General features: G+C 41.7%; 1 protein-coding gene across 2 annotated transcripts in view; it reads right to left on the minus strand.

Moving 5' to 3' along the window:
- The window catches only part of ttll4 (tubulin tyrosine ligase-like family, member 4), a 28,517-nt gene extending 20,381 nt beyond the window's left edge, over positions 1 to 8,136 (minus strand). Inside the window, exons 1-6 of one of the 2 annotated variants that reach the window (XM_054747168.2) lie at positions 7,446 to 8,136; positions 6,962 to 7,349; positions 6,118 to 6,268; positions 5,949 to 6,025; positions 4,259 to 4,316; positions 2,819 to 2,934 (exon numbers count right to left, since the gene is read on the minus strand). In XM_054747168.2, coding sequence (XP_054603143.2) covers positions 2,819 to 2,934; positions 4,259 to 4,316; positions 5,949 to 6,025; positions 6,118 to 6,268; positions 6,962 to 7,349; positions 7,446 to 7,970 — 1,315 coding nt within the window. In that variant the 5' untranslated portion in view covers positions 7,971 to 8,136. Of the gene's footprint in view, positions 1 to 2,818; positions 2,935 to 3,172; positions 3,313 to 4,258; positions 4,317 to 5,948; positions 6,026 to 6,117; positions 6,269 to 6,961; positions 7,350 to 7,445 lie in introns of those variants that run through there. The other variant, XM_054747169.2, reaches the window with a different exon arrangement.
- Positions 8,137 to 15,429: the final 7,293 nt, after the last annotated feature.

Genomic DNA, 15,429 nt, shown 5'->3' on the forward strand with positions numbered 1-15,429 from the left:
TCAAGCTGAAAGAATAGCTTTGAATAAACGCACGATAACCAGCTGACGCAAAACTCCTTCAGAGTTATTGATTTTGAGACGCAAATAGTTTCATCAGTCGTGTGACCCACGGAGACATCCCAGGACTGATTTGGTTGCATTGAGGTCCTTCTACCAGCCTCGTGCCTGGAGGAAATCATCTCCACCTGACATCTCGGATCCAGAAGGGGGTCTCCTGAAACTGGGTGAGGTAGACACTTTCGACAGATGACGTCTGATGCCGTTTCTCTAAGTAACAACCGAGTTAGCTGCAAAACCATCATTTCACCCAGAACGAGCTTCTCTCTCTGAAAGAAACCTTCTGAGAACATTCACGCATCCAAACTCGTATTTTAAATTTAGCTTTCTTTCAGTCACAGGTTTGCCTTTAAAACAAGTTTTAATATCAAAGCTGGTAAATTATCCTCCATGAGATGTCATTTTTAATTGTCATTTAAATTGTCATTTCTGAATTGTCGTTCCAAATTGTCAAGTTTAAAATTGTTAGTAATAAATTCTTAACTTTAAAAACTTGACTCTCTTCTTGAAATTAAACACAGAATGATAAATATTTCGGGTTATTGAAAAAGCAAAGATTCCTAACTTCTGATTAAAAAATGAACTTTTGCAATTAAATTTAATTACCTTAAATTAAACATTAATCTTTGGATTAAATACAGACCAAGCAGGTCGGTGTATGAACTTCTATCGATTATATAAGTATCCTGGATATTTATACATGATATAAGCTTCATATGCTAATGTGCTTGATCATTCTCAGAATCTAACAACTGATAGCAAACAGTGTTGATTCTAGTATGTAGAGATACGCTACAATCTCATGTCTTATGGTTCATTAAATAGATGTAAATTAAATTCTTACACCTTAATTTCATGTTATAGAGCAGGGATTCCCTAAGTGTGGTGCGCGCACCCCCAGGGGGTGCGCGAGCTGCCGCTAGGGGGTGCGCGAGGTGAAAAGTGTAATGGCTGCGGAGCTCAGAGAAGTCTGTCACATGTCACCATTAGCGTAGCCAGAATCTCATTTGTGGGTGGGCCTAAGAAAAAGTAAGTGGGTCCAATAAATGTACTTGAAAACAAGTATATTTTTGCGCGTGCGTGTGTGTCCTCCGCATGTGCCCTAACTTCATAATAACAATGCGCCAAGCTTCAGCGCTCTGGCCTGCGCACGCCGATATTTTCCGTATTTGATCATTTTTAACGGTGTTGGAGGAATCTGAAGGTGGCGAGTCATTCTGGCAGATTGTAATTAACACCTGTCTCATGCAGGTGTTCTGACATTGTAAACCTCACACACAGAACATTGTGGATGTAACTAAATAAATCAAGAAATGATTCCCATTCAGGCTATTAACAGCGCGCTGAAGATCTGAAGTTCAGAGTGCGTCTGTCAGAGGTCAGACGCGTTCCGGCTGAACCACGGCTCACGGGTGCACAAGTGAGCACATCTGGGCTGGGCAGAAGTAATTTTACAACAATGGTTTAAATAGCGCCAATAACGAGACGCGGTGACTGGAGCGGCTCATGGAGTTGTGCCGCACACACACACACACACACACACACACACACACACAGATTCAATAAGCGTGCACGCTGCGCAAACTCCGGCGAGCCGTCAGACTGAAGACAGAAATGAGCGCTGCCTCCTCCGTGATAAAAAATTTAAGAGGTTTTATAACATTTTTCATTCCAGGTCAAATTAAGATATTAGCTTCTATTTTGGGATGACGTATTAAAATCGAGTCCGCTCCAGCCAGTGACTCCGAACCTGACTACAACTCATGTTACTGCAGCATTTGTTATTCCAGTCCACATGGCAGCGGATCGCAGATTCAACCACACCATAAAACAGCAATAAGTCGGTCTGAGGCAAAAGTGAACCTCATGGCTACATCTTTTCCATCTTTTCCCCTATAGACATTTGATTACGCACAAGTAGGTGATCAGCTCAGGTTTACGCAGAGCAGAAGGAAGGAGAGCGCTCTGGCCGCACAGGTTAAACGTTCCTGCTTTAAGAAAACGTTAAATTGCATTGTTTATGTGCTACCTGGGCACTCTAAATATTTATTTAAAATTAAATCAAAGGAAATTGTAATGGTATCGAATGTTTATTAATTACTATTTAAAAAGTGAAAGTGATGGGGAAAAAGGTTGATCATATACTTTTAACCCTGTCTGTTTAGCTTGACGTCGGATTATATATATATATATATATATATATATATATATATATATATATATATATATATATATATATATATATATATATATATATATATATATAGCCATGCCCTGATGTGGGGGCTGGGGGGTGCATCGACATGGTCGGGACATAGAAGGGGGTGCGCGGCTAAATAAGTTTGGGAACCGCTGTTATAGAGTTAAACAAATGTTCAATAAAACCGGCCTTGTGAAAATCCTGTAAATTGTTCTTTTGTTCATTGAGTTACTGAATAAATTTGTACTTTTTAAAGGGAGTGAACTCATTTATGCTGAGCAGTGTAAAAACTGAGATGGAGTAAATCTCCAACTGGTTCACTATCTTCACTGAATACAAGTTTAACTGCTGGAACAGTTAAAGGTAGGATGCTTACGAAGGCCCAACCACCAAATATCCTAGACTAGAAGATACAGGATGACGAAACTGGAATGTTGACATTTTATTGAGTGTTTTGATTGCAACAGAGTTACAAAAATAATAAAGCAAATGAATGTTATGTTGTGTGTGTGTGTGTGTGTGCATGCGTGCGCGCGTGTGTGTGTGAGAGAGAGTTCTGACCTTTCTCATTGGCTGTGCTGAAGTAGAGTGTTGGAGGCATGAGTGGGAACAAACTGGGCACAAGTGCTGCTCGCTCCTCTCCATTGTCATCTTCCACTACCATCGGTTCCTCAACGCTGACGGGGAGGAGCAGCAACACGTTGTTAGAACACACTAAAGCAACCTCAGACCAGAAAACACACAGCTGGTGTGTAAAACTACTGATAAAACCTCCCTGAAGTAACACAGCTCCTCCTCTGACTCACTATTTTGTGCTAATTTTACCCTTTTTGTGATCATTTAAAGCCAAATGAATAAATATTACATAACTTAGACACGTCGGCTCTGAATCATACAATTACCACAAGTACTCACATGACAGGCATAGATGGGGGACGGAAAATAAGCTCTCCTGGTTTTTGTAGATTAAAATCTTGCAACGTCAACCGCTTCAGCCAAATCCATCAGAACCCAACCCAACAGAATGTTAGCATCCAGGCAAGGGAAACATGAAGACTAGGTGTGTGTGTGTGCACTACTGAACAGATGAACAAACCTATTTGGGCAGAAGGTGTCAATGACACTCCTGATTTAGAGAATCAGAGGCCATGGAGGCTGGGGAGACAAAGCAGCAGAGCTTTCCACCAGGCTCTGCTGCTTTCAGCACCCTGCAACAATACGCTGACACAGAAAAGGGCCAGGCCAACAGGAGCCCTCAGGTGTTGGGTCAACAGTCAAAGCACTGATGCAGAAGAAGAATCTGCTGCATAAACCCAAGAGTTCAAAAGAACATTCATCACTAAAGTGTGTGAGACACCTGAGGGGAATCAACTGTGCGGTTGGGATCTTTTAACAGAGGCGTTATTTTCACCTCACAACAGATCAGACCATAATAGGGCTGCTGGTGGAGTACTGTTTGTACTGGTTAAACACAGGCTCAAAGATCTGTTGTGAGACAGAAAAGACCAGAACACAAAGATGTCTCCGGCTCAATGGGACAACTACGGTTTGGTCTTCATCAGACCCTTGGAGGAGCTGGACCTTCTGTAAAACCTAAACCCAACTAGAGAACCAGAGTGAGAACACTTTGTGGTACAACAGAACCTTCATCAGCAGCAAAAGCCTTCAGGAACCATCCTCCATCTTCTGTAGAACATCATTTAACAGTCTATGTGGTTCTGCAGGAGAACTGACCTCTGACCTGACATTTTTGTGAAGGTTTCTACTAGTGAATGTCTGTAGGACGGTGAAGGACCAGCAGGTCAATGGTGCTCTGATCCAAAACAACCTTAATCCCTGTTCCTATCTTGGCTCTGAAGTCAGAATAAACTCCCAAAAGAAAACACGAGTGGACTGTTCACTCACGCAGCTAGGAGAAACTCATGTTAAGATTTCTGTATTTACAATTTATCAGATTTAGAATAAAAAATATCAAAAGGTGTGTGTGTGTGTGTAATTTACCTAGCAGGAGGGGTGGATGCTGTGGATGAAGCATCAATAACAGAACAGTCTGAACCATCTGAAGCACATAAGACACCCTGAAGATTAGTTCCAATGTTTACACAGACATGTACATAAGAGATCATTTGTGCGTGTGTGTGTGTGTGTGTGTGTGCACGCGCGAGCGGGACACCAATGTATAAAAAGTGTTTGGTTTTATTAGGGTAATCGGTTTTTATCCCATGTTTCATATTTATTGTGAAGAACCAACCTTATGAACTTTGACCTGATTATAAGAGGCAGTAATGCATCTACAGACTGTTCAACTGATTTAGAGCATAGATGCTAACCAATGTGAAAACAGTATTTCTGGTAAAGCTGATGCTTGCTTGAATATAAAAGACCAACAGTTGGCCTTGACAAGGTGCAAAAACTTCAACAATAGAAATCAACCAACCTCCTGTCTTATAGTGCCACAGAGGGCTTCACAGAAATCTTCATCAGTGTTTTGGTTCAGCAGTAATATATATGGCAAGCAAAGGTGGTAACAAGGTAACTCCAGGTAACTTGGAGGAATGAGATATCAAGTTCAGTTAAAGTATCAACATTTCTTATTTTATTTGAGAAAATCTGGTTTTATTTCAAATGCTTTTATTGTGAAAGAACAGGAAGTGTAGACGTGAGTGTACAAACAAACAGGCATGGCTGTCTGTGACTCTACTGGTGGTTCCTGACACCAGACCCGTTGTCGGTACAAGATCTGCTCGGGTGCAAAATCGGCTCGGGGTCCTTCGACTGCCGATGACGTCAAAGTACGGCAAACCCACTCGGACAAAATATACACATCTATACTGTTGGAAAGAATTTAGCAGTTTCGTTGTTAAAATAGTGTTTCTTAAGACTTAAGTTTGTGTTTATAATGGTATTTGTAAACTAAAACACTATATTGTATTCATAATGTTGAACTCCTCTTTGAGCACATCCCTTGAAGAATCATAGGTATTAGCAACACCTGTGAAATTGTATTTGCAGGAAAGAAGTGTGTCCCGTTTATTGAAGTATTTTGTGTTTAGAGTTTTTGACGTCTTGTCCATGCGTAGTTCAGTTACGCTCATAGCTGCTAAACAAAACTCTGGAGTTAAAAGTTTTCTGGCTTTACTAAAATGCCTGTCTGTACTTATTTGATTGATGGTAGTTTTACTTTCTATTAGACTCCAAATGTAATCATTTGGCACGTTTCTAATTCATAATTTGTAATAATGTAATCGGCGATATTAGCATTAGCATTCCTATGGGTTTTTCCACGTATATTAGCATTGCGCTAACCACTCGCTGCCAAATTGCAGCCTTTGCGATTAGAAAATCTCCTTTTGTCACATCGCAATTTAATTGCACACGCAGTTAATCGTTCAGCCCTAATATACATGCAGCTCTATGCTAAAAGTGTATTTTCAAAGAGGTAATGATGGATTTCTTTGTAAAAGTTGTCCATCTTTCCAACAGAAAGATTTGCCTGGACTAACGTAACGTGATAACAACGTAACGTGATTACGTAATTCTGTAAGGTTCATGTTCAGCCAATCAACTACTTAGACGTCATCGGCAGTAGGCGGACCCCGAGCCGATTTTGCACCCGAGCAGATCTTGTACAGACACCGGTTCTGGTTTACCTGATCTGTGTAGGAACGTGGGTCTGAGATGTTTATCTCACCGTGGTCGCTGAACAGGTTCTCCAGCCAATCAGGAGGCTCCTCCTCCACTCCATCAACCTGCATCTTACATCCAGACCTGAAAACACACACAGAACCAGACCCTAGACTCAGAACTAGAACCCAGAAATGGATACTAGAGGAGGAACAGCTGACTGAAGAGCTTCTCACCTCCACGGCTGAGCTTCTTCAATCACTTGGTCCTCTGTAGTTGAGGGGGAGGAGGAGGGCTGTCCTCTCCTGGTGAGCTGGATAGCTGAGATCTGAGAGGTCACAGAACCTACTAAAGCTCCAGCTGGACTCGGGACCACATCTGCAGAACCTGGACCAGAGTCAGGCTGGACATATGACTACGATCTACACTAAGCTTCATGCATGTTTCACACTGAAGTGACAGAACTTCATCATGACTTTACCTTAACTTGATCAGAACCTCAGCATATCAACAGAACATCAGGACCATCAAAGATTCCAACACGCTTTCTAAGTTTTCTAGTTAAAATCTATGTTTGGGAGGATTTTGTGATGCTTAGGAGAAGGGTACACACAGCCACTAGCCGTTTAGCTAAACTGCTGTAAGACAGAAAAATAAAGTTTTAATGTTTTTAATCAAAGCGACTCAGAAGACTCCGAAATACTGGTTAATAAACTGTAAAAATGCTGTTTAGAAATATCTCCTTTTACACCACCAGCTGGTGTTTAAGGATCCTGCTCTCGGGATGTTTAACAGTTACCGACTAGCAAGACTTGACTGTTGTTTAATAGTGTTTAGAAAACAGATCAGTGACAAACTCCTGTGATCATCTGTGGTGAAAAACTGTCTCCCTGCTCCGTGATCCTCTACAGAAACTCACAAGAAGGTGATTTAATGACTTTAATGTCATGCTGGTTTGTAGTCTGCATGTCTGGACAAAAACCAGTACACATCTAGATTACACATCCCTTAAGTGTGACTCGAGGTCTGCAGGTTGTTCTTTAACTCTGTAGCTAGAGGGTCAAAGCACTAAACGATTACCTTTAACAGCATCTAGCTGAGCAGTTCTGAACACAGATGGCAGGGAATTGCTCCTTCCCAGGGGGTTCGGATTTGGGGGGTCCTGCCTGGTCTTGCAATGTGGAGCCATCCTTTGGGTCTTGCTGGTTGTGGCTCGAGAAGCTCCTTTAATGACCAGCTGGCTGTTTGAACAGCTTCTTGCTGCCTGGTTCTTCAGTATGTTCCTGCATTTTGTTGCCGTTTTGGCTGAAGTGCTCCTTCGTGCAGCGTTTGTTGGTCTCGTTGTGCTTTTTGTCTTTGGTTTCTTGCTGATGTATCTGGAGGTAGAGGAAGCTGTTGCCTGAGTTTTACCGACACTAAGGCACGGGAGAGGCACGGGCGGTGAGGAGAGACGGTCTGCAGCCTCTTGCTGAAAAGAGCAGAAGACTTCATGTCAGCTTCACGCAGGAATCAGGGGGCTTCTGGATTAACCTGACCCAAACCCTCAGATTCAACGTGAACTCACCATTATCGGACTGCTGCACTGCTCTGGGACCTGAAGCCCTGATGCTGTGTCACCAGGAGGACTCCTCCTCTTGGAAGGACTGAGCCCAAGCTGAGAAGATGGGTTCTGAACGGACTCCTGAGCCCCCCCTGTCAGCTGGAACTCCTTGCAGACAGAGGAAGGCCAGGAGAGTCCTGAGGGTTCCAGTACCTGATTTGAACTTTGAATCATGTTACTTTGTTTGAGCTGAATCAGAAATCCATCAGTACCAGAACTTTGAGTGCAGGTGTTTGATCTATTTATGTCTACCTTCTCCCAGGTAACAGAACCAGAACGCACTGATATCTGAATCGAGGGAGGGGCAGAAAAAATGAGAGAGCCCACTGGTTCGGTTTGGGTTTTAGAGCTGGGTGGTTTAAGGGGTTTGTGATGGGAAGCAGTTTCCGTGGCTGCACCTGGAACAGGGGCAGAGGTGGGGGGGACGTTGGCACCAGGACAAACCCGGTGTATCCCTCCGGTCCAGGGGGAGGACTGGTTGGTCGGCATGACACGGCAGTTCTGAGTGGTGTCACAAAACAATCACAGTAGCTTCTTCAATAACGTCAGCACCAACTGGATGGATCCTGAACATCTGAACTCATCACTGGTGCCAGTGTGATCAGACTAGCAGAACTCCCTCTGGTGCTGGTCCCAGATAGTGTCAGGACTGTAGGACCGCACACATGGAGAGGCTGGGGGGGTTATGAGCTGCCATGCGCTGCTTCACAGAAGTCAACGAGTGAGTTTGATTCAGACCTGAAACAATTCCACAAGAAAAGGACAGTTAGGATGACACAATACTGTCTGATCAGATACTCGGTCACAAAACAGTTAGAAAACACGACACACACTTCAGATACAAAACAAAACCACCAACAACAACAAACAGGCAACTGGCCGCCAACGAGGGATGCACCGATGGATTGGCATTTGATCCCAATCGGCCGATAGCGCCCCTATCGGTTTTGATCGGAGTTTTCAAAATAGATCAAAGCAGACCATCAGGTGGGTTGTCACGGTAACCGGTGTAGCTGTAAACCCCGGTAAAAAAAAAATAGTTGACAATAATAATAACCGTCTTGTTTTTAAAAAAACTATATTATCTCGGTGGATTACCGTGGCTGCGGTGTAGGCGCGGTGACCCTTACCAGCCACCGTATCATCTGCTGAAGTTGCCGGCAGCACATGCGCACTTTGTTGTTTACAACCAAAACTTTCTTGAAGCTAAAGCTGAAATAATGGCCAAAGGAGGAGACGGCAGCGCTCAGGACATTTATTATCCCTCAAAGAAGACAAAGTGGGAAGTACAGGCATTTTTTTGATATTTGAAAAATGCCGAGGGACAGTTGATAGAAGACGGCTATCCTGTTTGCAGCACGTGCAGAAAAAGTGTCTGTGAAAGGCAGCAACGCTTCAAATCTCATGACACATCTGAATGACCATCACCCACAACTCTACAGTCAACGCAAGGCAAGCTAACGTTAGCGTTTTAGCTAAAATGCGTGATCCGAGGATTTGGGTTGAGGGAGAATGCAACGAGTAGCTATATAAAGCAGCCGCAGCGCCGCTACCTGCATATAAACCGTGTCGCGGACACCGCCATGTTGAAATGACACTATGCATTACGGGGCTCCCAGGGGCAGATAAGAGTTGGTCTCTCTCCGAGAATAATTATGAATTTAACAACGATTACTGCCTGATGACATTTTCCCACATCTGCAAAGCTCACTGGAAGGACACAAACCGAGGACAATATTTTCCTGATATAGGATTTATTACTCAAGTAAGGGTAAAAAGTATCTGATTAGAAGGCTACTTGAGTACTGAGTATCATCTGAACTAATATTTTTAAAATGGTGACATCAAACAGACATAAAATAAGAAGTTATGGGCAAATATTGGTATTTTAAAGACTAAAGGGAAAAAATGTAAACAAATAAACAACATAATTACAAAATAACACATTTTAGGCAAAATTTAGACACAAACTGAGGACAATATTTCCTGACATACAGGGTTTATTTAATTGTGTGAAAATGTAGCAAGTTTAAAAAAAAAACTGCGATAATACCGAAAACCGTGATAATTTTGGTCACAATAACCGTGAAGTTAAATTTTCACACCATGACAACCCTAATACAGACCATTTTAGATTAGGTTACATTTCCTTTATTCCCAGATTATGTAGTTTGTAGCACTCATTATAATGTTGTAGAAAATTTCTGGCCAATCCACGTGATCGGTATCGGTGATCAGCATTCTTTGATATCGGTATCGGTGATCAGCAGCAAAAAACCTGATCGGTGCATCCCTACCGCCAACAACTAGAAAACCCCACCCAGCAGATAACAGAAACCAGACACCAACAACCAAAACCCAGCAACAGCATCCACTGGTTACGACAAATAAAACAAACAGCGACACTAAACTTTTCATACAAAAAGCAGATCGGTCGCAATGAGATGTATCTGTTACCTAAATCATTTTCTATTTTTCAGGCACAATTGAATACTCCACTATGTGTGTACTTTTTAGCAAAAGCAGAGGTCTCCAAAACCACTGGAGTGATCATCCAGGATGGGGCACTTCTGTAAACTAAACTGTATGATGATAAAATAAGCAGTGTCCTATTTAGTAGAGGGACACGGATCGTAGCGGGGACTCTGCCAGAATATGGGCCATGTCTGGTTTTATTACAGAGAACAGGTCTCCAAAAACCAGCTGATTGTGATCTGAAGGACAAACAACTCAAAACAAATGATGGTGGAAGACTCTCCATCCTAAACTGAGGGGAATATGCGTCAGTTTTACTCAAAGTTGATGTTAAAAGGTTAAAGTTTGATGGAGAGGACATGATAAAGCACAGATTGTGTATTTGGTATGAAGATTTAGGGAGTTTCTAAAAGCACATCAACAGTCATGTTTCCTCAGACTCCCTCCCCACTTATAAATCCAGAATCAAAACCCACCTGGTTAAGACTGTTTATGACTTCAGCTTTTACTGCCCTCATCTGGTTTAGTACTTTTTAAATGGTAATGAAGACTCTATGGTTTCTGTTGTTTTCTTCTTATTGTTGTTATTGCTGCTAAGTGGCCCTGTGCTCCTTGAAATGTGCTTATAAGTAAAATGCATTAATAATAATAATACTTTATTATTGTTATGCTGAATTTTGTTTCATAAATGTGGTTCTCAAGTGTAAAGCAGAGAGCTTTTTATAGTATGTATTGAACTTGTGACTAACACTTAACAGGGACACGTTTTATTTTACGTTTTTGGACAAACTTGATTTTTTTTCCCATGACCATGGTCTAGGCTTCACCTGTTTACATCTTCCTCTCAAACGTCCTCGGTTTGTCAGAAGACAGATACGTCATGCCAACATAAAAGAGCTTGTTTTGTCGTGAGCCTTAAGCTAAGTGACAAATCAATCACACCTAATCAATAAAAACTATTTACATTTCTCTTGGATCGGTGTTCCCCGCTTAGAGCGCGCTCCCGGAAGGGGGGGGGGGGACAAAGTCTGACAAAGATCCCTACCTAGGCGCAACACCTGTGTGAACACCGGTAAAGCAGAACACACACGTGCCTGCTTCACCAATGATTCATTTAAAACAAGTAAAATGATCCAGGACCAACAAGAACGTAGTGTGTAACAAACTTGTCTGTCTATCGCTACAACCAGCTTTCCCTTATCACCGCTAACCGGTGTCCTCGTTCACATAGCGCTAGCTTAGCAACACGCTGGTAACGGCTAATCCACAGACCAGTCTGTACACAAGAGGTCTCGAATCAGCACTTCAAATAAGCTGAATGTTCTTACAAACGTTCCTCCGTGTGGTGTTCCCAACTTCCCGTTCCGTTAATCGAACCAAACAGCAGCTACTCGGTGGACTTTCCCCACTTTAGATCTCTGGATGAAATGAGCGAGTGAAGCATCACGGTCGCAGATCGTTTATTTTTCCACGAGGTCCAAAGTAGAGAAACGCGGCACGCGCCACTACATGAGATACAGCGCCCTCCAGTGGAGGAGAAACATAAAGGCCCAGCCCTGCGGGCACAAAGGGCTCTCTACCCCCCTTCCTTGTCACTCCACAACATGCCTTAAAGCATCAGATACTAAATGGAAAGTAAACGCCATGTAAAAATGTTTTTCTTCTACATAATAAATAATTAAATGTCAATAATGTGAATGCTACTACTACTAATTGTAATAGTAATAGATTGAGATTGCTGTTTATTGTAGAAATAATGTTCTTGGGACTAATACTGGACCTTAAAATCAGCTGGGAATCCAAAATAAAGTTAGATAAATACTGGAAAAGACGATTGCAGTATTTGGTAAAACATATTATGTCCACTTGCGGTCCAAGTCCATTTTACCTTGGTTCCCCAAATTCCTTGAAACGGCCCTGAGTGTTGGACTGAGCTTTGGAGGTAATCTGAATTGTTTCAAATATGTAAATAGATTGTTAAACAGTTAAACATGTGTTAAACATGTGTAGTGGACTTTTAACTTTTCAAGCACTTTGTTTTCTTTTTTTTCATTTGACTACTTTCCTGTCTTTCTCTCATCTTCCTGCATCTCCTCTCAACCCTCTAGAAAAAACAGCTTCCAGGCTGTCGGACTTTCTCACCTCATGAGCTACTTTTAAACTAAGCAGCTCAACGTGATCTTAGCAAAGTGCCTCAGCCACGGCAGAGGTGAAATCACCGGAGTACAGGTTACGAGCTCCGCTGAGGTGGTGCGCGTCAGACACAAATAAAAGACAAAAAGTAGAAAATATGAGCAGAAATGAATAACTGCGTGTCAGTCATTTTGTTTTTTGGCGCCACTTTGAGAATGTTACCCTGGCTGGAGCACAGGTCAGCAAGAAGCATCTGGAGGTCATGAATAATCAGCGCGCTCCATACTTGAGTATATGCTGAAGCGAGCGCGAGAGAGGTGCATATACTGTACTTGGGAAAAAAATCTAAAATTAAGTATTTTAAATGATCATCTCAGTGGTGTGTGCTGTGGCCCGATGGCTTATTCAGTTATGTTTTTCTGTTAGACCTCTTTAAGTCCCCTTCCTTGGGCTGTTCACATGGGCCCTCAGTGGGCATGGGCCCGTACCATTAATGCCCATTAGATGATCTGGCCTTGATCTTGGCTCAGCACAGGTTGCTAGGAGATCAGAGGTGGGCTCTGGGCTAACCAGGACGTAGCTCATGTCATTCATTTCTTTTCAGGTCTGTAAGCCAGATTGATGAAGTCCGTCTCTCTCGGGCCACTACTACCCTCAGGAGTGAGAGCTTTGTGAGATTCTTTATAAACAAACTTGGAAGAATGTTTTTTCTCATGCCACCTTTTATTCTAAGTTTGGGGCCAACATAACCTTTTACTGAGAAATAGTGGAGTTTTGGTGGTTTTTGTTTAATTTTACGCAGAACCTCACATGGTCTAATTCACTGGGATTATGGTACTAGCACACTGATGCATTAGCTCTACATCTGTAAACCTGAGTCATGTTTGTGTTTACTGACGCCATGTTGAATCAGGTTGACTAGTTAATCAGCTGTAGGTGTAGAGTTACACTAAAATCTGACACCTTAAACACACAAATGCAAAAACATGTGACTGCCTCTCACCAGCAGCTGAGAACCAAGGTGCTTCATGAATAATGTGATCAGAGTCAATAACAGTTTAATATTTATTAAGACACTGATGCGAATGGATCGGTTATGACTGGAAATATAGAAGAAATATTTGTGAAAATGAATACTAATGCAAATAAATCAAATCTTAAAACTTTGTATTTCTCGTGGTCATTTTAATTCTATCTGAACACACACAAGTCTTATTGTTTGATTACTGGGCGTCAGTGCTACAAGGAGAAAGATAAAATGTGAGACAATGCTCAGATTATGTGAGTTTTAGGGCCTTTTGTAGTTTGAAAGTAAGCAGAGTTTGATGAAAGGGAAAATTCAGAAAACAATATATCATAAAGTGTAAGATAAATGTCAAATTAATACAAAACTTGGATATTCTCTGATGTTGGAAAATTATGAAACTGAGAAGGAAAAAGTCCAAAATTTGGTAATTAAATCCTTAAATTTACCAAAAAATAAATAAAAATACCTTGGATATTCTGATATTTTTAAATCACATATTAAATTTTAATAAAGGATTCAAACTTGAAGCAGAGGGCAGAAAAGTGTTTGCTTGAGATTGTTTAATCACAAGTTTGTGAGAAACCATTTTAATACTGACCAGAAAATAAATTCATGAAAAACACAATTTGTAAAAACAGGAAGGGGGACTGTGTTGCATTCAATGACCCTTCAGGGGGGTGTTGTCTCTTCTCACAAATATATTAATCCACAATATCAGAAGTCTGAATTTTACCCAAAACGTAGACTTTTTTCTTCTGACATCAGAGGATACCCGAGTTTGTTCAAAGCATACGATACTCTCTCCCTTTACCCTGGCTCTGTCTAGAACTGCCTTAATACCCTTCCCATCAGGTTAAAGTTGGTGTTTTGTAATTCAAAAGGGAATTTTGGAGACAATTGCATTCAGTTTTTTCTGTTCACATCATCCTGAGGGTCTTCTACAAACCTCCTGTTCACAGACAATGATTCATACAGCAGCATCAGAGATGGCTCAGAGGTTACGGCTAGAAAACCTAAAGCTTAAATTCACTGAGCTCATTGCGTTCCTGGAGTCTGTAGACAAACCAAAACGGCACGTGACATTTAAAGCAGACATCCTACAAAGACCACATAATGTGGATTTACAGTAATTCATATGAAATAAAGTACCAAACTACTTGTCTTCATTAATAACTTCAGTTAGAAAACATCACAAACCTTTCACCATCTGAAACCAAAGTCCTTACCTTTCTTCACTGGAAATGTTTAAGGCAGCTTTTACTCAAACATCTCAGCAGCTGTGTGGAAATAAAAGTAACCGTTTTTCCTTAAGTGAACATTAAAGAGAATTGCGTCCATGTTAAAATGTATTTCTGTGTAAAAGCTCCCAATAGTTCCCATTAGCTTCCTGCTCAGAGAAGGTGTTAACATCCTCCAGGACCTAATCAACAAAGGCCCAATCCCAACACTCACACTGCGCCCTACGGTCTTCTGTGAAGTGCACTTGGAGGAAGTGTGCAGTAAGGCTTCGAGTGCGTGGTGCACAAGTGTGCAAATAATTGCCAAATTGGGACAGGGAGCATTACGTTATCGACCGCAACACATGCCGGGATGCTGGTTGATGTGCTACTTCTTAAAAAAGATCGTTATTAACAACTTTCAAACAAACAACCAATTATTTGTAATAAATTTACATTAACTGTTGCTTTGTCTAATGAACTACTTTCATTTGAAAATACTTACTTTCAGAAAAGGAACTTGAGCCTTTCCCCCCGCAGCAATGAATTGTGGGTAATACCCTACACTTAAGTCTGCATCGATGTGGACTTGGGTGAAGTGCAGATCAAGGGTGCAAAAGGGGCATGATCGACTTCCGCACTTGAGAATCGGGACTCCCTATGCACTGACACCCCTGGGATGGCGCAATTGAAGGGTGCAAGTGTGGAAGTGCAAGTATTGGGATTGGGCCTATAAGAGCTAGCTCAAGCGAACACGTAAAGGTGCATCATGTTAGAAAGAAGCAAGACTGACATCCTGTGATAACATTTGGTTGCTACAGCCCATTTTCCTAACCTTTATCACTACTGCTCCATGAGTTTAATGGCTGTAACCAGCTACGGGTCAGTGCCAGAAGATTCTAGATGACAAAAGAAAACTCATACACAGTAAGCTGATAAATACATTTGACTGACAAGCTGTTGCTAAGTGAAGTAGATTGAGATTTTTTTAAACCCCCCATTTTAATTCTAATTCACCGTTAGCATTGTTAGCTCAACGTTAGCCTCTAGCCTTCTTCACCTAATAGAGAAAAACAAAAATATGCCGTGGCTTCTT

This window comes from Nothobranchius furzeri, chromosome 6, assembly GCF_043380555.1.
Source record: "Nothobranchius furzeri strain GRZ-AD chromosome 6, NfurGRZ-RIMD1, whole genome shotgun sequence".
In the NCBI taxonomy this organism is placed as follows: Eukaryota; Metazoa; Chordata; class Actinopteri; order Cyprinodontiformes; family Nothobranchiidae; genus Nothobranchius; species Nothobranchius furzeri.